At 40.6% G+C, this 27,986-nt stretch overlaps 1 protein-coding gene across 9 annotated transcripts in view; it reads right to left on the bottom strand.

Moving 5' to 3' along the window:
- LOC133639545 (neuromedin-K receptor-like) overlaps positions 1-27,986 on the bottom strand; it is a 48,417-nt gene that overhangs the window by 1,542 nt on the left and 18,889 nt on the right. For 5 of the 9 annotated variants that reach the window (XR_009823809.1, XR_009823810.1, XR_009823814.1 and 2 more), the window contains exons 8-9: positions 2,480-3,251; positions 1-2,192 (exon numbers count right to left, since the gene is read on the bottom strand). The exon at positions 1-2,192 is cut by the window's left edge and continues 1,542 nt beyond it. Coding sequence is in view for 1 of the 9 variants with exons in the window: in XM_062032931.1 (XP_061888915.1) it covers positions 2,918-3,251 (334 nt within the window). In the remaining 8 variants the exon portion in view is untranslated. Of the gene's footprint in view, positions 2,193-2,265; positions 3,252-27,986 lie in introns of those variants that run through there. The other 4 variants (XR_009823811.1, XR_009823812.1, XR_009823813.1 and 1 more) reach the window with 4 other exon arrangements.

Raw genomic sequence — 27,986 nt, 5'->3', positions numbered from 1 at the left:
GCATGCGCAGCGTTAAACTCAAGCAGAACCAACAAATAAGAGTTTTAACAGCCATAATTGCAACCACGGGGCCGAGACCTTCTGAAAATGAGGGCGCAATTAATGGTTAGATGTTAATTAGTGATAAAAGCGTTAAGGCGGAGCAGGAATTTACTCGTGCAGGCGACATGTTGGAAGTGATGGGAGCCAAACTTTCATGATCATTGTTGTACTACTTGTCTAGGTACTTTTTACTCTTCAGTGGGGATATTCAACTCAATTGTTTTGGATTCTGAATCAAATCCTTATCCCCAAGAATCGAATCAATTCGAATAATGTGATGCCCAAAGGTTTACAACCCATAACATTTGGTTTACATTTTAAAAGTCATGCAATTTTTCTTTTAAAATCCAAAGAACAAATACATTTAGCAAGAATAATGAAGTTCTTTGTTGACGCCCATTATTTCCAAACTTTCGCGGGGCCACATGAAATGATGTGGTGGGCCAATTCTGGCCCCCAGGCTTTGAGTTTGATGAAAACATTTGACACCTATAGGCCTAAATGTTTGACACCGAAATGTTTGACACCTATAGGCCTAAATGTTTGACACCTATAGGCCTAAATGTTTGACACCTAAATGTTTGACACCTATAGGCCTAAATGATGAAAACATTTGACACCTATAGGCCTAAATGTTTGACACCTAAATGTTTGACACCTATAGGCCTAAATGATGAAAACGTTTGACACCTATAGGCCTAAATGTTTGACACCTATAGGCCTAAATATTTGACACCTATAGGCCTAAATTATGAAAACGTTTGACACCTATAGGCCTAAATGTTTGACACCTAAATGTTTGACACCTATAGGCCTAAATGTTTGACACCTAAATGTTTGACACCTATAGGCCTAAATGATGAAAACGTTTGACACCTATAGGCCTAAATGTTTGACACTTAAGTGTTTGACACCTATAGGCCTAAATGTTTGACACCTATAGGCCTAAATGATGAAAACATTTGACACCTATAGGCCTAAATGTTTGACACCTAAATGTTTGACACCTATAGGCCTAAATGATGAAAACATTTGACACATATAGGCCTAAATGTTTGACACCTATAGGCCTAAATGATGAAAACGTTTGACACCTATAGGCCTAAATGTTTGACACCTAAATGTTTGACACCTGTAGGCCTAAATGTTTGACACTTAAGTGTTTGACACCTATAGGCCTAAATGTTTGACACCTAAATGTTTGACACCTATAGGCCTAAATGTTTGACACTGATAGGCCTAAATGTTTGACACCTATAGGCCTAAATGATGAAAACATTTGACACCTATAGGCCTAAATGTTTGACACCTATAGGCCTAAATGTTTGACACCTATAGGCCTAAATGATTGACACTGATAGGCCTAAATGTTTGACACCTATAGGCCTAAATGATGAAAACATTTGACACATGTAGGCCTAAATGTTTGACACCTATAGGCCTAAATGATGAAAACGTTTGACACCTATAGTCCTAAATGTTTGACACCTAAATGTTTGACACCTATAGGCCTAAATGTTTGACACCTAAATGTTTGACACCTATAGGCCTAAATGTTTGACACCTATGTGTTTGACACCTATAGGCCTAAATGATGAAAACGTTTGACACCTATAGGCCTAAATGTTTGACACTTAAGTGTTTGACACCTATAGGCCTAAATGTTTGACACCTAAATGTTTCACACTGATAGGCCTAAATGTTTGACACCTATAGGCCTAAATGATGAAAACGTTTGACACCTATAGGCCTAAATGTTTGACACTTAAGTGTTTGACACCTATAGGCCTAAATGTTTGACACCTAAATGTTTGACACCTATAGGCCTAAATGTTCGACACCTAAATGTTTGACACCTATAGGCCTAAATGTTTGACACATATAGGCCTAAATGTTTGACACCTATAGGCCTAAATGATGAAAACGTTTGACACCTATAGGCCTAAATGTTTGACACCTAAATGTTTGACACCTATAGGCCTAAATGTTTGACACCTAAATGTTTGACACCTATAGGCCTAAATGTTTTGACACCTATAGGCTTAAATGACGAAAATGTTTGACACCTATAGGCCTAAATGTTTGACACTTAAGTGTTTGACACCTATAGGCCTAAATGTTTGACACCTATAGGCCTAAATGTTTGACACCTATAGGCCTAAATGATGAAAACATTTGACACATATAGGCCTAAATGTTTGACACCTATAGGCCTAAATGATGAAAACGTTTGACACCTATAGGCCTAAATGTTTGACACCTAAATGTTTGACACCTATAGGCCTAAATGTTTGACACCTAAAGGTTTGACACCTATAGGCCTAAATGTTTGACACCTATAGGCTTAAATGATGAAAATGTTTGACACCTATAGGCCTAAATGTTTGACACCTATAGGCCTAAATGTTTGACACCTATTGGCCTAAATGTTTGACACCTATTGGCCTAAATGTTTGACACCTATAGGCCTAAATGATGAAAACGTGAGGACCTAAAACAGAACCTTGAGGAACACCGCTAGTTTAACTAAAGACGTTGACTTACTGGCTGCATGTGAAGTAAACAAGCAACACCTTGGTTCCATAAGTCACATTTGTAGCGGACTCAAAGGGGTGCCTTGAGGAACGCCTCAGTTATGTAAACAACACGTTTGCTAGCAAGGTTCAAATGTGAATGCAAGAAAACAGTGGTCCAAGTTGGCATACAACGGGAGCATTCTCATGTTTTTTAGGAATTTGCTGCAAAAAGTTTCAAACTCAGGGGCCGGTATGGTGTCATTCCGGGGCCCCTGGCCCTGCTCTACACAAATGTGCCTGGTTTGTATGTACAGAGTATGTATTGTGTACAAGCGTCACATGCAAGGTTCTCACGCCGCTCAAGAGAACTCCTCAACTTGCGAACTCGCCACGCCTCCATTTTGCATTTTCACACTCCCGCTGCTGCTGCCAGCGGGAGTGTGGCGAGACGTGATGTAGCTCCTCTTCCTGGAGGACATGGACCACTTCCTGCCGGAGCCACCCCCGCCGGCCCCGCCCTCGCCCTCAGCGGGGTTGTACACCACCACCATGGTGGTGTCCATTCGGGAGAGCGTGTACATGCTGCTCTGCCGGGTCGGGTGCTGGCGGGTGGAGCGCAGCTCCAGCTCGTCGTAGCTGGACACCTTGATGAAAGGACACCAGCGGAATACTCGTTTGAAGCCGGCCCGAAACCTGAGGGCACAATGAGGAGCTGTCAGATGAGAGAATTGCAAGGAATGACAAGGAGAAGGACAATTTAACTGTGTGAGGCGTTCATATGATAATAAACAGCCAGGTCGGCATGCTTGACTGAAGTGCTTTCCACTGTTGTTGCCCAGGAGACTTTCTAGCACACATTGCAACAGGTCACACGCATTCTAGCACACATTAAAACAGGTCACATGCATTCTAGCACACATTACAACAGGTCACATGCATTCTAGCACACATTACAACAGGTCACATGCATTCTAGCACACATACAACAGGTCACATGCATTCTAGCACACATTGCAACAGGTCACACGCATTCTAGCACACATTACAACAGGTCACACGCATACTAGCACACATTACAACAGGTCACATGCATTCTAGCACACACTACAACAGGTCACACGCATTCTAACACACATTACAACAAGTCACACGCATTCTAGCACAAATTACAACAGGTCACACGCATTCTAGCACACATTACAACAGGTCACACGCATTCTAGCACACATTAAAACAGGTCACATGCATTCTAGCACACATTACAACAGGTCACATGCATTCTAGCACACATTACAACAGGTCACATGCATTCTAGCACACATTACAACATGTCACACACACTCTAGCACAAATTACAATAGGTCACACGCATTCTAGCACACATTGCAACTGGTCACACGCATTCTAGCACACATTACAACAGGTCACACGCATTCTAGCACACATTACAACAGGTCACACGCATTCTAGCACACATTACAACATGTCACACGCATTCTAGCACACATTACAACATGTCGCACGCATTCTAGCACACATTACAACAGGTCGCACGCATTCTAGCACAAATTACCACATGTCACACGCATTCTGGCACACATTTCAACAGGTCACACGCATTCTAACAAATATTGCAACATGTCATACGCATTCTAAAACAAATTGCAACAGGTCACATGCATTCTAGTACACATTACAACAGGTCACACGCATTCTAGCACACATTAAAACATGTCACACACATTATAGCACATATTACAACAAGTCACACGCATTCTAGCACACATTACAACATGTCGCACGCATTCTAGCACACATTACAACAGGTCACACGCATACTAGCACACATTACAACATGTCACACGCATTCTAGCACACATTACAACAGGTCACACGCATTCTAGCACACATTGCAACAGGTCACACGCATTCTAGCACACATTACAACAGGTCACACGCATTCTAGTACACATTACAACAGGTCAAACGCATTCTAGCACACATTACAACATGTCACACACATTCTAGCACACATTGCAACAGGTCACACGCATTCTAGTACACATTGCAACACGTCACACGCATTCTAGTACACATTACAACAGGTCACACGCATTCTGGCACACATTGCAACAGGTCACACGCATTCTAGCACATATTACAACATGTCATACGCATTCTGAAACAAATTGCAACAGGTCACACGCATTCTAGCACACATTACAACATGTCACACACATTCTAGCACATATTACAACAAGTCACACGCATTCTAGCACAAATTACAATAGGTCACACGCATTCTAGCACACATTGCAACAGGTCACATGCATTCTAGCACACATTACAACAGGTCACACGCATTCTAGCACACATTACAACAGGTCACACGCATACTAGCACACATTACAACATGTCACACGCATTCTAGCACACATTACAACAGGTCACACGCATTCTAGCACACATTGCAACAGGTCACACGCATTCTAGCACACATTACAACAAGTCACACGCATTCTAGCACACATTAAAACAGGTCACACGCATTCTAGCACACATTACAACAGGTCACACGCATTCTAGCACACATTACAACAGGTCACACGCATTCTAGCACACATTACAACAGGTCACACGCATTCTAGCACACATTACAACAGGTCACACGCATTCTAGCACACATTACAACAGGTCACACGCATACTAGCACACATTACAACATGTCACACGCATTCTAGCACACATTACAACAGGTCACACGCATTCTAGCACACATTGCAACAGGTCACACGCATTCTAGCAGACATTACAACAGGTCACACGCATTCTAACACATATTACAACAGGTCACACGCATTCTAGCACACATTACAACATGTCACACACATTCTAGCACACATTGCAACATGTCACACACATTCTAGCACATATTACAACAAGTCACACACATTCTAGCACAAATTACAATAGGTCACACGCATTCTAGCATACATTACAACATGTCACACACATTCTAGCACATATTACAACAAGTCACACGCATTCTAGCACAAATTACAACAGGTCACACGCATTCTAGCACACATTGCAACAGGTCACACGCATTCTATCACACATTACAACAGGTCACACGCATTCTAGCACACATTACAACAGGTCACACGCATTCTAGCACACATTACAACAGATCACACACATCCTAGCACAGATTACAACATGTCACATGCATTCTAGCACACATTGCAACAGGTCACACGCATTCTAGCACACATTGCAACATGTTACACGCATTCTAGCACACATTACAACAGGTCACATTCATTTAGCACACATTATAACAGGTCACACACATTTTAGCACACATTACAACAAGTCACACGCATTCTAGCACACATTACAACATGTCGCACGCATTCTAGCACACATTACAACAGGTCACACGCATACTAGCACACATTACAACATGTCACACGCATTCTAGCACACATTACAACAGATCACATGCATTCTAGCACACATTGCAACAGGTCACACGCATTCTAGCACACATTACAACAGGTCACACGCATTCTAGCACACATTACAACAGGTCACACGCATTCTAGCACACATTACAACATGTCACACACATTCTAGCACACATTGCAACAGGTCACACGCATTCTAGTACACATTGCAACAGGTCGCACGCATTCTAGTACACATTACAACAGGTCACACGCATTCTGGCACACATTGAAACAGGTCACACGCATTCTAGCACATATTGCAACATGTCATACGCATTCTAAAACAAATTGCAACAGGTCACACGCATTCTAGCACACATTACAACATGTCACACACATTCTAGCACATATTACAACAAGTCACACGCAATCTAGCACAAATTACAATAGGTCACACGCATTCTAGCACACATTGCAACAGGTCACACGCATTCTAGCACACATTACAACAGTTCACATGCATTCTAGCACACATTACAACAGGTCACATGCATACTAGCACACATTACAACATGTCACACGCATTCTAGCACACATTACAACAGGTCACACGCATTCTAGCACACATTGCAACAGGTCACACGCATTCTAGCACACATTACAACAGGTCACACGCATTCTAGTACACATTACAACAGGTCACACACATTCTAGCACACATTACAACATGTCACACACATTCTAGCACACATTGCAACAGGTCACACGCATTCTAGTACACATTGCAACAGGTCACACGCATTCTAGTACACATTATGACAGGTCACACGCATTCTAGCACACATTACAACATGTCACACACATTCTAGCACATATTACAACAAGTCACACGCATTCTAGCACAAATTACAATAGTTTACACGCATTCTAGCACACATTGCAACAGGTCACACGCATTCTAGCACACATTACAACAGGTCACACGCATTCTAGCACACATTACAACAGGTCACACGCATTCTAGCACACATTACAACAGGTCACACGCATTCTAGCACACATTACAACAGGTCACACGCATTCTAGCACACATTACAACAGATCACACGCATCCTAGCACAGATTACAACATGTCACACGCATTCTAGCACACATTGCAACAGGTCACACGCATTCTAGCACACATTGCAACATGTTACACGCATTCTAGCACACATTACAACAGGTCACATTCATTTAGCACACATTACAACAGGTCACATGCATTATAACACACATTACGACAGGTCACACGCATTCTAGCACACATTACAACAGGTCACACGCATTTTAGCACACATTACAACAAGTCACACGCATTCTAGCACACATTAAAACATGTCACACGCATTCTAGTACACATTACAACAGGTCACACACATTCTAGCACACATTACAACATGTCACACACATTCTAGCACACATTGCAACAGGTCACACGCATTCTAGTACACATTGCAACAGGTCACACGCATTCTAGTACACATTATGACAGGTCACACGCATTCTAGCACACATTACAACATGTCACACACATTCTAGCACATATTACAACAAGTCACACGCATTCTAGCACAAATTACAATAGTTTACACGCATTCTAGCACACATTGCAACAGGTCACACGCATTCTAGCACACATTACAACAGGTCACACGCATTCTAGCACACATTACAACAGGTCACACGCATTCTAGCACACATTACAACAGGTCACACGCATTCTAGCACACATTACAACAGGTCACACGCATTCTAGCACACATTACAACAGATCACACGCATCCTAGCACAGATTACAACATGTCACACGCATTCTAGCACACATTGCAACAGGTCACACGCATTCTAGCACACATTGCAACATGTTACACGCATTCTAGCACACATTACAACAGGTCACATTCATTTAGCACACATTACAACAGGTCACATGCATTATAACACACATTACGACAGGTCACACGCATTCTAGCACACATTACAACAGGTCACACGCATTTTAGCACACATTACAACAAGTCACACGCATTCTAGCACACATTAAAACATGTCGCACGCATTCTAGCACACATTACAACAGGTCGCACGCATTCTAGCACAAATTACCACATGTCACACGCATTCTGGCACACATTGCAACAGGTCACACGCATTCTAGCACATATTGCAACATGTCATACGCATTCTAAAACTAATTGCAACAGGTCACACGCATTCTAGTACACATTACAACAGGTCACACGCATTCTAGCACATATTACAACATGTCACAAACATTCTAGCACATATTACAACAAGTCACACGCATTCTAGCACAAATTACAATAGGTCACACGCATTCTAGCACACATTGCAACAGGTCACACGCATTCTAGCACACATTACAACAGGTCACACGCATTCTAGCACACATTACAACATGTCACACACATTCTAGCACACATTGCAACAGGTCACACGCATTCTAGTACACATTGCAACAGGTCGCACGCATTCTAGTACACATTACGACAGGTCACACGCATTCTGGCACACATTGCAACAGTTCACACGCATTCTAGCACATATTGCAACATGTCATACGCATTCTAAAACAAATTGCAACAGGTCACACGCATTCTAGCACACATTACAACATGTCACACACATTCTAGCACATATTACAACAAGTCACACGCATTCTAGCACAAATTACAATAGGTCACACGCATTCTAGCACACATTGCAACAGGTCACACGCATTCTAGCACACATTACAATAGGTCACACGCATACTAACACACATTACAACATGTCACACGCATTTTAGCACACATTACAACAGGTCACACGCATTCTAGCACACATTGCAACAGGTCACACGCATTCTAGCACACATTACAACAGGTCACACGCATTCTAGCACACATTACAACAGGTCACACGCATTCTAGCACACATTACAACATGTCACACACATTCTAGCACACATTGCAACAGGTCACACGCATTCTAGTACACATTGCAACAGGTCACACGCATTCTAGCACACATTACAACAGGTCACACGCATTCTAGCACACATTACAACATGTCACACACATTCTAGCACATATTACAACAAGTCACACGCATTCTAGCACAAATTACAATAGGTCACACGCATTCTAGCACACATTGCAACAGGTCACACGCATTCTAGCACACATTACAACAGGTCACACGCATTCTAGCACACATTACAACAGGTCACACGCATTCTAGCACACATTACAACAGTTCACACGCATCCTAGCACAGATTACAACATGTCACACGCATTCTAGCACACATTGCAACAGGTCACACGCACTCTAGCACACATTGCAACATGTTACACGCATTCTAGCACACATTACAACAGGTCACATTCATTTAGCACACATTACAACAGGTCACATGCATTCTAACACACATTACAACAGGTCACACGCATTCTAGCACACATTACAACAGGTCACACGCATTTTAGCACACATTACAACAAGTCACACGCATTCTAGCACACATTACAACATGTCGCACGCATTCTAGCACACATTACAACAGGTCGCACGCATTCTAGCACAAATTACCACCTGTCACACGCATTCTGGCACACATTGCAACAAGTCACACGCATTCTAGCACATATTGCAACATGTCATACGCATTCTAAAACAAATTGCAACAAGTCACACGCATTCTAGTACACTTTACAACAGGTCACACGCATTCTAGCACACATTACAACATGTCACACACATTCTAGCACATATTACAACAAGTCACACGCATTCTAGCACACATTGCAACAGGTCACACGCATCCTAGCACACATTGCAACAGGTCACACGCATTCTAGCACACATTACAACAGGTCACACGCATTCTAGCACACATTACAACATGTCACACACATTCTAGCACATATTACAACAAGTCACACGCATTCTAGCACACATTGCAACAGGTCACACGCATTCTAGCACACATTACAACAGGTCACACACATTCTAGTACACATTACAACATGTCACACACATTCTAGCACACATTGCAACAGGTCACACGCATTCTAGTACACATTACAACATGTCAAACGCATTCTAGCACACATTACAACATGTCACACGCATTCTAGCACACATTGCAACAGGTCACACGCATTCTAGCACACATTACAACAGGTCACACGCATTCTAGCACACATTAAAACAGGTCACACGCATTCTAGCACACATTACAACAGGTCACACGCATTCTAGCACACATTACAACAGGTCACACGCATACTAGCACACATGGCGAAGTTGGTAGAGTGGCTGTACCAGCAATCGGAGTGTTGCTGGTTACTGGGGTTCAATTCCCACCTTCTACCTTCCTAGTCACGTCCGTTGTGTCCTTGGGCAAGACACTTCACCCTTTGCCTCTGATGGCTGTTGGTTAGCGCCTTGCATGGCAGCTCCCGCCATCAGTGTGTGAATGTGTGTGTGAATGGGTAAATGTGGAAATACTGTCAAAGCGCTTTGAGTACCTTGAAGGTAGAAAAGCGCTATACAAGTATAACCCATTTATCATTTATTTATCATTACAACATGTCACACGCATTCTAGCACACATTACAACAGGTCACACGCATTCTAGCACACATTGCAACAGGTCACACGCATTCTAGCACACATTACAACAGGTCACACGCATTCTAGCACACATTACAACAGGTCACATGCATTCTAGCACACATTACAACATGTCACACACATTGTAGCACACATTGCAACAGGTTACACGCATTCTAGTACACATTACAACAGGTCACATGCATTCTAGCACACATTACAACATGTCACACACATTCTAGCACATATTACAACAAGTCACACGCATTCTAGCACAAATTACAATAGGTCACACGCATTCTAGCACACATTGCAACAGGTCACACACATTCTAGCACAAATTACAACAAGTCACATGCATTCTAGCACACATTACAAGTGGTCAGACACATTCTAGCACACATTACAACATGTCACACGCATTCTAGCTAGGGATAATGTTCAAAACCGGTTCTCCCGGTTGTTCGATAAGAAAATAACCGATTCTTCACGCTCCTCTTCCTCCGCTTAAACCTGCAGCGTCAATTCCAGTGAGAGTGCTGGTGAGTAACTAACGTTAACTGTTGCCGGTTAATTTCCATATCTGCTCACTCGTAGGCTTTAGGCTAAAATAAGGTTATGTCAGGACTGCAGTAATGTTAGCTAGATTAACGTTACCTAAGCATAGTCTTTGGCTAACGGTAACGTTAACGTTAGCCTTTTTGTATGTGTCTGATAACGTTAACGTTATCTTGTAGCCTACACCACTCCAGAGTTTGCAGGACAGTCTAATTAACTAGTGCTTTCTTTCTTTCTTTAGTTTATTTCGTACATAAACACGCTTACAGCATAACACATCACAGATTCATATAATTTCACTTTACATCATGTCTGAAAAGGAGTAGGAAGAAGTAAAGCTTATTTAATCCTACCCCTTTCCCACTTCAGAGCGTTTCCAAATATATACATCATTTACTGGCCTTTTTATATTAAAATAACATCTGTGAATTAGTATATACAACAGTTTTGTAATATGTAATTAATTAATTCAGTCATTATTAATATACTGAGATGAAGAATATCTTATTTTCAATAAGGTTGAAAGTATTTCTCTATATTCTTCTTTGTACTTTGTAAGCACTGTTAATTTGAACAACCTCTTAAAGTGGATCATATCAGTACAATGTTTAACTTCATTACTTAATCCATTCCATCATTTAATTCCACATACTAATGCTAAAGACTTAATAACAGACACCCTAGTCTTCACATTAAGCTAATTTCCCCCCTAATTCTGTGTCTGTCCCTCATTTTCCCTCCAGGACAAGGATGTGCAGTCATTCCTGGAGGAGGCCACACTGATGGACCCCAGAAGGATGTTCCAATAGCAGCAGAAGTGCACTTTTTGGAGAGCTGTCTTATTTTCAGTTTTGTGCCCAAGGGACTGATTTTATTTAACACTATAGTATTATTTATGCACCTATAGTGACCACAGAGACAGGTTGTTTTTGTGTTACTGTATATATTTGTTTTTCTGAAAAAGCCCACTTAATATACTTTGGGTAACAACAGTCAATATTTTTTTTTTTTTTTTTTTTTTAGGGGGTAACAACAGTCAATATTTATTTATTTATTTTATTTTTTTCTTATAAAATAAAAGTGAGCTTTTGTTAAACCAAATATTGTGTTTTTTTTTCCATATACAACAACCTATCTGGATTCAATAAGAGAATCGATAAGGAATCGGTTCGATAAGAGGATTCGATAATGGGCTCAAATTCGATAATTTCTTATCAAACATCACCCTAATTCTAGCACACATTACAACAGGTCACACGCATTCTAGCATTGCAACAGGTCACACGCATTCTAGCACACATTACAACAGGTCACACACATTCTAGCACACATTACAAGTGGTCAGACACATTCTAGCACACATTACAACAGGTGACACTCATTCTACCATTAATTGATTAACATGGACCCCGTGGACCCCGACTTAAACAAGTTGAAAAACTTATTGGGTTTTACCATTTAGTGGTCAATTGTACGGAATATGTACTGTATTGTGCAATCTACTAATAAAAGTTTCAATCAATCAATCTAGCACACATTACAAGTAGCTAGGTAGCAAGATTGACGCCAACGTTTTCCCTACGAAAGCCCATTTTGATAATAATGTTTTTGCTGTCATAGTACAACGTCAGCTATGTTTTTTTTGGGACTGTTAATTACTTGCATTATTTACCACTCAGCCACCGTTGCCAAATTATTAAGTTCCCTGACCGGGAATCGAACCCGGGCCGCGAGAGCACCAAATCCTAACCACTTGACCACCAGGGAGTTAGTAAAACATTTTCTTACCATCTTCTTCCTCTCATAGGCAAAGTCGCATTAGCAGGAAAAGGCTTAAATGGCAGCAAGCTAGGTAAACATGTGAGAGTTAGCAGGATCAATGCCTGAATTCTCAGTCTGGTCTGTTGACTGTCTCAGGAGTGTCCTGTCACGCTGTAAAAACTTTGTTATTTATATATTAGTAATATCATTGTTGTTAGCTACACGATGACAGCAGCTAGCAGTCCAAAATGCCTTACAGGGGAATGAGCTCAAATGGTAGAGCGCTTGCTTAGCATGCGACCTTAACAGGAATTAGCTTAATGGTAGCACACTAGAAGAATGTTGTTGTCATCAAACGACAAGATCGGCCATGTTTTTAGGGACTATTCACCACACAGCCACAGTTGCTAAAAGTCATAGCTCCCTGAATGAGATGAGAGCGCCTAACCACCAGACCACCTTGGTCGACATGTTTATTACTATTTTCTTCCTCTCATAGGTGGCGTCGTACATGAAGAAAAAGTGTGTGACTATTATTGGAATATTGGTTAGCTCTTTTGTTAGCTTCTTTAGCAGGGCTTTTGTTAGCTGTAGTGTTAGCCTTTTAGTTAGCGCCCTTATTAGCGTATTTCACAGTTTCTTAGCTAGTATCCTTCTTGTGGTTGTTGTTCTTCAAAGCTGGAAACATATGTCTCTCTATTCATATACTGCACACTAGAGATGTCCGATAATGGCTTTTTTGCCGATATCTGATATTCCGATATTGTCCAACTCTTAATTACCGATTCCGATATCAACCGATACCGATATATACAGTCGTGGAATTAACACATTATTATGCCTAATTTTGTTGTGATGCCCCCCGCTGGATGCATTAAACAATGTAACAAGGTTTTCTAAAATAAATCAACTCAAGTTATGGAAAAAAGTGCCAACATGGCACTGCCATATTTATTATTGAAGTCACAAAGTGCATTATTTTTTTAACATGCCTCAAAACAGCAGCTTGGAATTTGGGACATGCTCTCCCTGAGAGAGCATGAGGAGGTTGAGGTGGGGGAGTAGCGGGGGTGTATATTGTAGCGTCCCGGAAGAGTTAGTGCTGCAAGGGGTTCTGGGTATTTGTTCTGTTGTGTTTATGTTGTGTTACGGAGCGGATGTTCTCCCGAAATGTGTTTGTCATTCTTGTTTGGTGTGGGTTCACAGTGTGGCGCATATTTGTAACAGTGTTACAGTTGTTTATTCGGACACCCTCAGTGTGACCTGTGTGGCTGTTGACCAAAAAAGGGGCCGGTTTCACATGGAGAGGGAGATGGTTCCAGAGTTTGGGACCCGCAACAGAGAAGGCCCTGTCCCCTTTTAGCTTGCGCTCGGATTTGGGGACCTCCAGGAGCAGCTGATCAGCTGACCTGAGGGACCGGGTGGGTGGGGGCATAGAGGTGGAGCAGCTCAGAGAGGTAAGGGGGGGCAAGACCATGTAAGGATTTAAAAATGAATAAAATAATTTTAAAATGGACTTTAAAAGACACCAGTGAAGTGAGGCTAAAACAGGAGTAATGTGCTCTCTTTTTCTTGTGCTTGTTAAAAGCCGGGCAGCTGCATTTTGGACCGGCTGCAGATGGGACAGGGAGGATTGACTAATTCCAAAATACAAAGAGTTACAGTAATCCAGCCCAGATGTGATAAAGGCATGGATTACTGTCTCAAACTGTTGCCTGGAAAGAAGGTTTTTAAAAAGCTGGCTTTCCCCACTGTGCCAATCTGACGCTCCAATTTAAAATCACTATCAATACGAAAGCCCAGGTTGGTGACCATGGCCTTAACGTGCAAAGCCAAAGGGCCAAAGTCAACAGGGTGGAGCTCACAGGTCCAACACTATTATCCATGTATTCTTTTCATTGAAATTTAAGAAATGTAGTGCCATCAAGGCCTCGATATCATCAAGACAAGCAAGTAGTGGCTGCATTGAAGAGGCATGATTTCTCTTTAACGGAAAATAAATGTTTGCGTCATCAGCATAACAATGGAAATAAATATCATGCTTTCTTAGGATACATTTGGAATCTTTTTTCTTTTATTATTTTATGCTCTTTTTGTACAAAATAACAACAAGAAAACAACAACAAAAAAAACTTTTTTTATGAAGGGAAAAAATACAAAATATGCAATATTTCCCAAATATTAGTTGCTAAGTGGCGTTTTATTCTATACATTTGGAATCTTTTTATTTATTTATTATTTTATGCTCTTTTTGTACAAAATATCAACAACAAAAAAACAATTTTTTATGACGGGGAAAAAAGCCAAAATATGCAATATTTCCCAAAAATGAATTGCAAAGTGGAATACTGTAGATGAGGTAATTAATGAGTCAGTAATTCGTAACAACACTGATTTTGATGCCTTATTTTGTTTTTGGAACAATTACTTATTTTTTTTAAAAACTAACACAATCAATCCTTAGCTGAAAAACTGATGTGCTCAAAAAAGTTTTAAGAAATAAGTCATATACTATTTTTTTTTTGTTAAAGCTTTCAACGTTGTAAATTATTCAACAGCTACAGACCTATCCATAGATATTAAGTTTTATTTTATATGTTTGGAATTTGTTTTTAAATAATTTTTATGCTCTTTTTGTATAAATCAACAACAATCAAAAAACTAACAAAATAAAAACAATTTACGATGGGAAAAGCACAAAACTGAGTTGCAAAGTGGAATAATTTGCAAGAAGTAATTACAAACTTTAATTGTTCAAGATTGAAAAGAACACTGATTTTGCTGCATTAGGATTTTTAGAACAACAACAGTTCGGTTTTTTGTTTTTTTCCAAACACTCACACTATCCATCCTTAGCCGAAAAACGCAAGCGTTCAAAAAAAGTGTTATAAGTCAGTTATATGTCAACAGCTTCAGACCTACAACATCCATAAATCAATTTGTATACATTTGTAGTGAGTTTTTTTCTCATGTTTTGTGCTTTTTTTTTGCAAAAAAAAACTCAACAATTTTTATGATGGAATAAACACTAAACATATATTAGTATATTTTAACAGCTTCAGACCTATCCATAGATATAAAGTTTATATTAATTTGGGGTGTTTTAATGCTTGTGCTATTTTTGTTAAAAAAAAAAAAAGAAATATACATTTTTATGACGGGAAAAAGACAAAATATGCATTACTTTCCAAAAACAAGTTGCAAAGTGTAATACTTTACATAAGGTAATTAGAGCCTCTAATAGGCCAATAATTCATAACAACACTGATTTTAAAGAATTATTATTTTTGGAACAATGACAGTTTTGTGTTATAAGAAAGTCATATATGACTTTAAAAAAATGTTTTTACTTTAAACGCTTCTACTTAATCTCTTTGTTAACATAATTTCAACAAAAATACTGAGAAGAGCCTTCAACTACACATATTTTCATTCAAATGTACAAAACCCAAAACCAGTGAAGTTGGCACGTTGAGTAAATTATAAATAAAAACAGAATACAATGATTTGCAAATCCTTTTCAACTTATATTCAATTGAATGGACTGCAAAGACAAGATATCTAATGTTCCAACTGAAAAACATTTTTTTTTTGCAAATAATCATTAACTTAGAATTTAATGGCAGTGACACATTGCAAAAAAGTTTTCACAGAGGCATTTTTACCACTGTGTTACATGGCCTTTCCTTTTAACAACACCCAGTAAACGTTTGGGAACTGAGGAGACCAGTTTTTGAAGTGGAATTATTTCCCATTCTTGCTTGATGTACAGCAGTGGTCCCCAACCACCGGTACCGGTCCGCGGACCGATTGGTACCGGGCCGCGCAAGAAATAAAAAAAATAAAAAAATTACAATTTAAAAATTTTTTTTTTTTTTAATTTAAAAAAAAAAATTAAATCAACATAAAAACACTATACATACATATTGTGTATGTGTATGTCAATATAGATCAATACAGTCTGCAGGTATACAGTCCGTAAGCACACATGATTGTATTTCTTTATGAAAAAAAAAAAATAAAAAATCCCCCCCCGGTCCGTGGGACAAATTTTCAAGCGTTGACCGGTCCCCAGCTACAAAAAGGTTGGGGACCACTGATGTACAGCTTAAGTTGTTCAACAGTCTGGGGTCTCAGTTGTGGTATTTTAGGCTTCATAATGTGCAACATATTTTTAATGGGAGACAGGTCTGGACTACAGGCAGGCCAGTCTAGTACCTGCATTATTTTACAACAAAGCTACGCTGTTGTTACACGTGGCTTGGCATTGTCTTGCTGAAATAAGCAGGGGCGTCAATGATAACATCTTAGACGAGCTCGGGCCCAGCAAAGCCGGCAGCGTTTCTGGGTGTTGTTGATAAATGGCTTTCGCTTTGCATAGTAGAGTTTTAACTTGCACTTACAGATGTAGCGACCAACTGTAGTTACTGAGAGTGGTTTTCTGAAGTGTTCCTGAGCCCATGTGGTGATATCCTTTTTACACACTGATATCTCTTTTTGATGCAGTTTCGCCTGAGGGATCCAAAGTTCGTACTATCCTTGCTTACGTGCAATTTCTCCAGGTTCTCTGAACCTTTTGATGATATTACGGATCGTAGATGGTGAAATCCCTAAAGTCCTTGCAATAGCTGGTTGACAAATGATGTTCTTAAACTGTTGGACAATTTGCTCACGCATTTGTTGACAAAGTGGTGACCCTCGCCCCATCCTTGTTTGTGAATGACTGAGCATTTCATGGAAGCTGCTTTTATACCCAATCATGGCACCCACCTGTTCCTAATGAGCCTGTTCATCTGTGGGATGTTCCAAATAAGTGTTTGATGAGCATTCCTCAACTTTCTCAGTCTTTTGTGCCACTTTTTTGAAACATGTTGCAGGCATCAAATTCCAAATGAGCTAATATTTGCAAAAAATAACAACATTTTCCAGTTGGAACATTAAATATCTTGCATTTGCAGTCTATTCAATTAAATATAGTTTGAAAATGCAAATCATTGTATTTTGTTTTTATTTACCATTTACACAACGTGCCAACTTCACTGGTTTTGTATTACATTATTGTGGCAGATCGAAAAATAAATAACATGGCTTTATAAAGTAATGTATTGTTTTTACAGACTTAAACACATGCAGTCTAAAACTGTCCATTATTATTATATCATATTGTGCCGTTCACTCGAGGTCTCGGACTGTAAACCCAGCGAGGAACAAGGATCTTCTGTATTTAATTCTATGTACACAATTTATTTAAAAAAACAATTATTTTATACACAATATAAAAATGTCTGTCCTTTCACCTGCACCTACATCCTGCAGAGACAGTTAGAAAGCGACTGTAAAAATCATCTATGCAACATTTTGTCCAAAGAACCACCATTACATGTTATGTAGACCACAAGAAAGCCTTTTACATGTAGAACAAAATAATCATAATTTGACCCCTACAATGCGCCTTATAGTCCGGTACGCCCTATGCTCCGAAAAATATGTTAATTACTTTTGCAACCAATTAGGGTCTTGTGGCAACAAAGGGAGCAAAATAACACTAAAACTAAGGAGATAAGACCAAACTAAGTGTCACAAACATGAAGAAGTCTGCAAAACCCATATTTACTGCAGTAGCATAAAGTTGTGTGAAGATACAAAGTAAATTAAGTGCTGCAAAATATCATTCACAAGAATGCAAACTTTCCATGGCTAACGATAAATATTTAAGGTCAATTAAAGATGTTTTAGCCCAGGGGTGTCCAAAGTGCGGCCCGCAGCTCACTTTTGAACGGCCAGCGGCTGTTTTAAAAAATACTATTACAAAATACCCCATAAAAAGCGGAACTAAAGAGAAAAAAGGTGTAATGTAACAAGAAAATAATGCGATATCGACACTAATAACACAAAACTACAATGCAGGCAGATGCTTACTTTAAAACTGTTGTTGCTAAAAAATACATAAATAATAATCATAAAAACTTATAATCGATGATCTGAAGTTGATCTAGAGATTTAAGTGCCCATCCATCCATTTTCTACCGCTTGTCCCTTTCGGGGTCGCCGGGGGTGTTGGAGCCTATCTCAGCTGCATTCGGGCGGAAGGCGAGGTACACCCTGGACAAGTCACCACTCATCGCAGGGCCAACACAGACACCAACATTCACACTCACACTCACATTCACACACTAGGGCCAATTTAGTGTTGCCTATCAACTTATCCCCAAGTGCATGTCTTTGGAGGTGGGAGGAAGCCGGAGTACCCGGAGGGAACCCACTCAGTCACGAGGAGAACATGCAAACTGCACACAAAAATATCCCGAGCCCGGGATTGAACTCAGGACTTTTGTATTGCGAGGCACATGCACTAACCCCTGTACCACCGTGCTGCCCCGAGATTTAAGTGTTGAAAGTAAAAATAATATATTTTGACATATGACTTATTTTTCACACTTTAATGAGTGGGGGCGTTTTGTATCCATGAGACCTTCAGTCTGATTAGTTTTCAAACTATCATTGTTCCAAAAAATAGTAATGAATCAAACGCAATGTTGTCATTAATTATTGACCTATTTAAGGCCCAAAATACTTAATATGAAATATTCAATTTTGAAAGGTGTTCTGGGGGAAATAGTGCATATCTTGTGTTTTTCACATTAAAAAACAGGGTTTTTTGAAAACAAAACAGGTCATAAAACATTAAAAAAAATGTTTTAAACGTTATGGCAACGCATAGATCTGAAGTAAATCTATAGATTTTTAGCGTTGAAAAAAAATACAAATTAAAAAAACACAAAAAAATAAATAAATATATATATATACACTGTATATATATATATATATATATATATATATATATATATATATATATATATATATATATATATATATATATATATGAAAAAAACAAATACAAAAATATATATATTAAAAAGAAACATTTATATATAAATATATATATATATAAATACTTATTAATATATATAAATATAAAATAAAACAAAAAATGGCGGCGCATGGCTATGGCTATGCTGCGGCTCGCTAATGCTCTTGGGAGTGTAGAGCGATTTGGCAAAAAACACCCCTCATTTCTGTCAATTTCATGGCTGGCTCAAAGCGTGAACACTCTGTGATCACATACGACCGACAGACAATTCTGGATGTGGATGGATCGGGTCGTTATAGACTGAAAGATGCATGTACGGTGGACCTCCTCGCTAGCATGGGAATACTTCGCGGGCTACATCGAGCGGCCTTTGTAGCAGCGGAGTCAAGTGCTAGCGGTGACCGCCAATGGAGACGACGTAAGCGGTGCGAGCGGAAGCAGAAGCGGGGCTAACAACAAAGAGAAAAGCTAACCAAAGAAGCGTGGAGTCTCCGGGTAAGAAGCCATTTAAACTAGAACTAGCCGGCGTCAGGCTGGATAATCCCTGCACACATAGCAATTCCCTTAGAATAAAACACAACTCACATAATGTTTTTTCTTTTGTGACCGTGTCAGAGGCAGACATACATTGTACTGAGGTAGCTAACTATGATGCGTTCAGTTTATCGCAACATCAAGCAAACAATCTGAATATCCCCGTCGTATCAATTCCTAGATATGGTCAAAACTATGTAAAGTGCAATACGCATAATAAACGCAACATTATTAATATTGCTACTTCGGATAATTTCAACAAACAATCCTCAAAACAGCCCACTACCTATAATATGGGCTTTTTAAACATAAGATCATTATCTTCCAAAACGTTATTAGTTAATGAATTCATTAGAGACAACAAACTTGACGTCGTTGGTCTCGCCGAGACCTGGCTCAAACCAGACGATTTTTTTGCGCTAAATGAGGCATCTCCTCCTAACTATACCAATACACATGTTGCCCGACCTCTTAAAAGGGGAGGGGGTGTCGCACTAATATACAATAAAAACTATAATCTTACACCTAACCTAAATAATAAATATAACTCGTTTGAGGTGCTCACTTTGAGGTTTGTCACACCGCTGCCTCTCCACCTGGCTGTTATCTACCGCCCCCCTGGGCCCTATTCGGACTTCATCAGTGAATTCTCAGAGTTTGTTGCTGATCTAGTGACGCACGCCGACAATATAATCATAATGGGGGACTTTAATATCCATATGAATACCCCATCGGACCCTCCATGCGTGGCGCTCCAGACTATAATTGATAGCTGTGGTCTTACACAAATAATAAATCGCAACGGTAATACGATAGATCTGGTGCTTGTCAGGGGTGTCACCACCTCTAAAGTTACGATACTCCCGTACACTAAAGTAATGTCCGATCATTACCTTATAAAATTTGAAGTTCTGACTCATTGTCAACAAACTAATAATAATAATAACTACTATAGCAGCCGCAACATTCATGCTGCCACAACGACGACTCTTACTGACCTACTGCCTTCGGTAATGGCACCATTCCCAAATTATGTGGGCTCTATTGATAACCTCACTAACAACTTTAATGACGCCCTGCGCGACACCATTGATAGTGTAGCACCGCTTAAGCTAAAAAGGGCCCCTAAAAGGCGTACCCCGTGGTTTACAGAAGAAACTAAAGCCCAGAAATGATCATGTAGAAAGCTGGAACGCAAATGGCGTGCGACTAAACTTGAGGTTTTCCATCAAGCATGGTGTGATAGTTTAATAACTTATAAACGCATGCTTACCTCAGCTAAAGCTAATTATTACTCAAATCTCATCCACCTCAACAAAAATGATCCTAAATTTCTGTTTAGTACAGTAGCATCGCTAACCCAACAAGGGACTCCTCCCAGTAGCTCCACCCACACAGCAGATGACTTTATGAATTTCTTTAATAAGAAAATTGAAGTCATTAGAAAAGAGATTAAAGACAATGCATCTCAGCTACAACTGGGTTATATTAACACAAATACGACTGTATATACGACGGATACCGCCCTCCAAAATAGTTTCTCTCTCTTTGATGAAATAACATTGGAGGAATTGTCAAAATGTGTAAATGGGACAAAACAAACAACATGTTTACTTGACCCAATTCCTGGGAAACTTATCAAGGAGCTTTTTGTATTATTAGGTCCATCAGTGTTAAATATTATAAACTTATCACTTTCCGCTGGCACTGTTGCCCTAGCATTCAAAAAAGCGGTTATTCATCCTCTACTCAAAAGACCTAACCTCGATCCTGATCTCCTGGTAAACTACCGGCCGGTGTCCCACCTTCCGTTTATCTCGAAAATCCTCGAAAAAATTGTAGCACAGCAGTTAAATGAACACTTAGCGTCTAACAATCTCTGTGAACCTTTTCAGTCCGGTTTCAGGGCAAATCACTCTACGGAGACAGCCCTCGCAAAAATGACTAATGATCTGTTGCTAACGATGGATTCTGATGCTTCATCTATGTTGCTGCTTCTTGATCTTAGCGCCGCTTTCGATACTGTTGATCATAATATTTTATTAGAGCGTATCAAAACGCGTATTGGGATGACAGACTTAGCCTTGTCTTGGTTTAACTCTTATCTTACTGACAGGATGCAGTGTGTCTCCCATAACAATGTGACCTCGGACTATGTTAAGGTAACGTGCGGAGTTCCCCAGGGTTCGGTTCTTGGCCCTGCCCTCTTTAGTATTTACATGCTGCCGCTAGGTGACATCATACGCAAATACGGTGTTAGCTTTCACTGTTATGCTGATGACACCCAACTCTACATGCCCCTAAAGCTGACCAACACGCCGGATTGTAGTCAGATGGAGGCGTGTCTTAATGAAATTAAACAATGGATGTCCGCTAACTTTTTGCAACTCAACGCTAAGAAAACGGAAATGCTGATTATCGGTCCTGCTCAACACCGACATCTATTTAATAATACCACCTTAACATTTGACAACCAAACAATTAAACAAGGCGACTCGGTAAAGAATCTGGGTATTATCTTCAACCCAACTCTCTCGTTTGAGTCACACATTAAGAGTGTTACTAAAACGGCCTTCTTTCATCTCCGTAATATCGCTAAAATTCGTTCCATTTTGTCCACAAGCGATGCTGAGATCATTATCCATGCGTTCGTTACATCTCGTCTCGATTACTGTAACGTTTTGTTTTCGGGCCTCCCTATGTCTAGCATTAAAAGATTACAGATGGTACAAAATGCGGCTGCTAGACTTTTGACAAAAACAAGAAAGTTTGATCATATTACGCCTATACTGGCTCACTTGCACTGGCTTCCTGTGCACCTAAGATGCGACTTTAAGGTTTTACTACGTATAAAATACTACACGGTCAAGCTCCTGCCTATCTTGACGATTGTATTGTACCATATGTCCCGGCAAGAAATCTGCGTTCAAAGAACTCCGGCTTATTAGTGATTCCCAGAGCCCAAAAAAAGTCTGCCGGCTATAGAGCGTTTTCTATTCGGGCTCCAATACTATGGAATGCCCTCCCGGTAAAAGTTAGAGATGCTACCTCAGTAGAAGCATTTAAGTCTCATCTTAAAACTCATTTGTATACTCTAGCCTTTAAATAGACTCCCTTTTTAGACCAGTTGATCTGCCGTTTCTTTTCTTTTCTTTTCTACTCTGCTCCCAACCCATCAGATGGGGACATCTCTACGCTGCTGACACGTCTCCACTCGGGATGGTTCCTGCTGGCCCCACCATGGACTGGACTTTCGCTGATGTGTTGGACTTTCACAATATTATGTCAGACCCACTTGACATCCATTGCTTTCGGTCTCCCCTAGAGGGGGGGGGGGGGGGGGGGGTTACCCACATATGCGGTCCTCTCCAAGGTTTCTCATAGTCATTCACATTGACGTCCCACTGGGGTGAGTTTTCCTTGCCCGTATGTGGGCTCTGTACTGAGGATGTCGTTGTGGCTTGTACAGCCCTTTGAGACACTTGTGATTTAGGGCTATATAAATAAACATTGATTGATTGATTGATTGATTGAAAAAATATATATTATATATATATATATATATATATATATATATATATATATATATATATATATATATATATATATATATATATATATATATATCCATGTTCGTCCTTCGTTTTCGAAGATGACCAGGTGACTTCACGTTGATTTGTGTGTGCGAAGATGGCTGATGAGGCCAATCCTTGCGCGGAATGACCGGCTGCAGTAAGGGCAGGTTATGGCTGGAGGGTGGCTGGCAGAGAGGGAGGAACTGTCTCTGGTCTTGCGGAGCTGTCGCTTCTGTTCGGCTTCATGGATGCGTTTTTCCTCGAAGTCTGCTACACCATGCCAGACTGCAGAGCGCCAGTTTGAACGGTGTTGGGCATCGGCTTCCCATGTCTCTGGGTCCAGACCACAGCCCTTGAGACTGGCCTTTAGGGTGTCCTTAAAGCGTTTCCGCTGTCCGCCGCGTGAGCGCTTTCCATGGTGCAGTTCACCGTACAGGAGCATTTTTGGTAGGCGTTCATCTGACATGCGGCAGACATGGTCAGCCCATCTCAGCTGGGAACGCTTGAGGATGGCATAGATGCTATCCATCTCAAGATGCTATCCATCTCAGCCCTGTGGAGGACCTCAGTGTCTGGGATCTTGTCCTGCCACCTGATGTTGAGCAGCCTCCTGAGGGATCTCATGTGGAAGGCGTTAAGCTGTTTAGCATGCCGGCTGTATACAGTCCAGGTCTCACAGGCATACAGCAGGGCGGGTAGGACAACAGCACGGTAGACCTTAAGTTTGGTCCGTAGGCTAAGCCCTCTGCGCTCCCAGACAGAATGCAGCACTTCCATGCGCTATCCTACGCATGACCTCCTCGTCGATGTTGCCCATGCGTGACAAGGTGCTACCCAGGTAGACAAACTTTTCAGCAGCTTTGAGGTCCTCACCATTTACGCTGACGTGGGGCTCAGTGTACGGGTCTCCAGGAGCAGGTTGATGCATAACCTCTGTTTTCTTTGTACTGATGGTGAGTCCAAAGTCTGAGCATGCTGTGGCAAAGTTGTTCATGCTCCGTTGCATTTCCAGCTCGTTGGAAGCATTCAGGGCACAGTCGTCCGCAAAGAGAAAGTCGTGAACCTTTGTGGTCTGTACTTTTGTCTTTGCCTGGAGTCTTCGCAGATTAAACAGCCTGCCATCAGTGCGGTAGCGCAGGTCTATCCCCATGTCCCCAGACCGGAAAGCTTCTGTCAGCATGGCTGAGAACATCATACTGAACAGAGTGGGTGCCAGAACACAGCCTTGTTTGACTCCATTTTCCACATGGAAAGGCTCAGATGATGCACCGTTGTCCTGGACTTGTGCCTGCATTCCATCATGGAATTCACGGACCATGTTTATGAAGATGTTAGAGCAGCCAAACTTGGCCATGATCTTCCAGAGGCCCTCTCGGCTGACAGTGTCGAAGGCCTTCGTCAGATCTACAAAGGTGGAGTATAGAGTGACGTTCTGTTCTCTGCACTTCTCTTGGAGTTGGCGAGCGGCGAAGATCATGTCCGCTGTACCACGACCCTGCCTGAATCCGCATTGGCTCTCCGGTAGGAGGTCTTCGTGTTCGAGATGTTCCGTCAGGCGGTTTAGCAGAATTCTGGCCAGGATCTTTCCTGCTACAGACAGCAGAGCAATGCCGCGGTGGTTGTTGCAGTCCTGCCTGTTGCCCTTGCATTTGTATAGATGGACGATGGAGGCGTCTTTGAACTCTTGTGGCAGCTTCCCTTGGTTCCACATGGTGCAGAATAGGTCTACCAGTTGTTTGGTCAGAGGTGTGTAGATTTCTGCTGGAATTGCATCAGCACCAGGTGCTTTGCCATTTGGAAGTCCTCTGATGGCTTTGATGACCTCAGCTTCCGTTGGTGGTTCGTCAAGGGAGGTGTTGACAGGGACTTGAGGGAGGCATCGTCATTAATGGCTGAGGGGCGGTTGAGAACACCGTGGAAGTGCTCAGCCCAGCGCTCAAGGATCTTCTCTCTGTCTGTGACCAGTGTGCTGCCATCAGCACTGAGGAGAGGAGGAGATCCCGATGTTGTGGGCCCGTAGATGGCCTTGAGGGTGCTGTAGAACTTCTTGTTGTCATTCTGGTCTGCATAGGACTGGATCTCGTCAGATTTTCGGCAGAGCCAGTCGTCCTGCATCCGACGCAGCTCCCGCTGGATGGTTGCTTTGATGTTCTTGAGGGCAGACTGTTTTTGAGAGGATGTTGGATCACTGAGGTGGGCTTTGTGCAGACGATGTTTCTCCTGGAGAAGATCTCTGATGTGATCATCGTTCTCATCAAACCAGTCCTGTTGCCTGCGGGCTGTAGGTCCTACTGCATTGAGAGCAGCAGTGTAAACGGTGTCTATATATATATATATATATACACACACACACATATACATGAAAAAACAGGGTTTTCTTTGAAAACAAAAAAGGTCATAAAATATTCAAATACATTTTAAACTTTCTGGCAACGCATAGATCTGAAGTGAATCTACAACACGGAATGACACAGGAAGTCCTTCATACCGACAGCCATCAGACTGTATAATGCATATGTTCCTTTTTGACTGTATTAGAATGTATAATAGACTGTATTAATATTATTCACATGTGAATAATGCTGTATAATAGACTGTATTTATATTATTCACATGTAAAAAATACCCAAGTGTTTATTGTGGTGCTGAATTTCCCCCAGGGATCAATAAAGTACTTTCTATTCTATTCTATTCTATTCTATTGATATTTTAGCGTTGAAATTAAAACAAAAAACAAACAAAAAAAACCTATATATTTATATTTATATAATGCTGGCCTGTTGAGTTTTGGGACTCATATTGAGTTAGTCAAAGGGACATATTTTTTTTGGCAAAATAGACACTTTTTAAAATAAATTTTAACACTGCAATATCTATAGATTTACTTCAGCTCCATGCGTTGCCATAACGTTTTTTCTATTAAAAAAATATTTTATGATATTTTTTTCAATGAAAACCCTGACTTTTTGTCAAAAACAAACAAATATGCAATATTGTATATACACATTTGCAATATGTATATACTTACATACACTTAAATGAATGAGACCCTTTTTATGTTAACCAAAATTGAGGGGAGCCCCGATGGTTTTGAAAGAAAAAAACCCATCAAAATGCCCCCCCCTCCGCATACTTTCATTAATCAGCGTGCTGCTCTCGGTGGAAAAAGTTTGGACACCCCTGTTTAAGCCCCCATTTTACTGATGAAGAATAAATTACATGGACCTTTGGAAGGAAAATCGAGCATGTTTCCGATACTTATGATAATGTAGTCCGACATGAATGACAGTCTGCATAAAAGGAGAAGGGCGAATTATTGGCTTTGGCGGTGGTCTGCGCTCTGCTGCACGTCCTTCTTTCCGAGTCAATGCACTCTGACAACACAGGCAGACATAATACACAAAGTAGTTTCTCTTTCCAGTAGGGTGCAGTCATTAAAAACTATATTTGTCTTTTTTTTGAAGGCCGTATGAAGCCATTCTGTAATCGAATATATTATTCACTCGAGCGTGTTAGTTTTTGTTGATTTTCAGCGACTCACTGATGTAATACAATGCACACATATTTTCTATGCCTTTCAAGGGGGTGAATGTAAAATGAACGAAAAACCTTTGATAAAAATGTCCCGCCTTTATTAAACTTGAAGAAGAAGTACAATGGTACAAGTACAATGGTTCCTTAGTTATAATTAGAAATCTGTTCAACAAGGTCAGCCGGAAGCATTTGTTCTCATAATAAATCATGTCAATCCAATTGCTCCATTCCAGAAACAAATATTAAGAATTTTTTTATACATAGATATTTCTAGTTTTACGTACAGAAAACCATGTGGAACTTCGACTTACGAACTTAATTGGTTTTTGAACGGGGTTTATATATTGAAAGGTTTCACTCATCGAAGGCAGATGCTCCCTTTCCCTCACCTTATCTCTCCTGCTGGCTTCTTTGTCTTGTCTTAACTTTCTTGGAGCCTCTGTTTTGCACTGCTCAACAAAGTCTAAACAATGGAATTGATC

Source organism: Entelurus aequoreus, linkage group LG22 (genome assembly GCF_033978785.1).
Source record: "Entelurus aequoreus isolate RoL-2023_Sb linkage group LG22, RoL_Eaeq_v1.1, whole genome shotgun sequence".
Classification (NCBI taxonomy): Eukaryota; Metazoa; Chordata; class Actinopteri; order Syngnathiformes; family Syngnathidae; genus Entelurus; species Entelurus aequoreus.
Note: the sequence above shows the minus strand (reverse complement) of the source record. Positions and strands in the feature narration are given on the sequence as shown.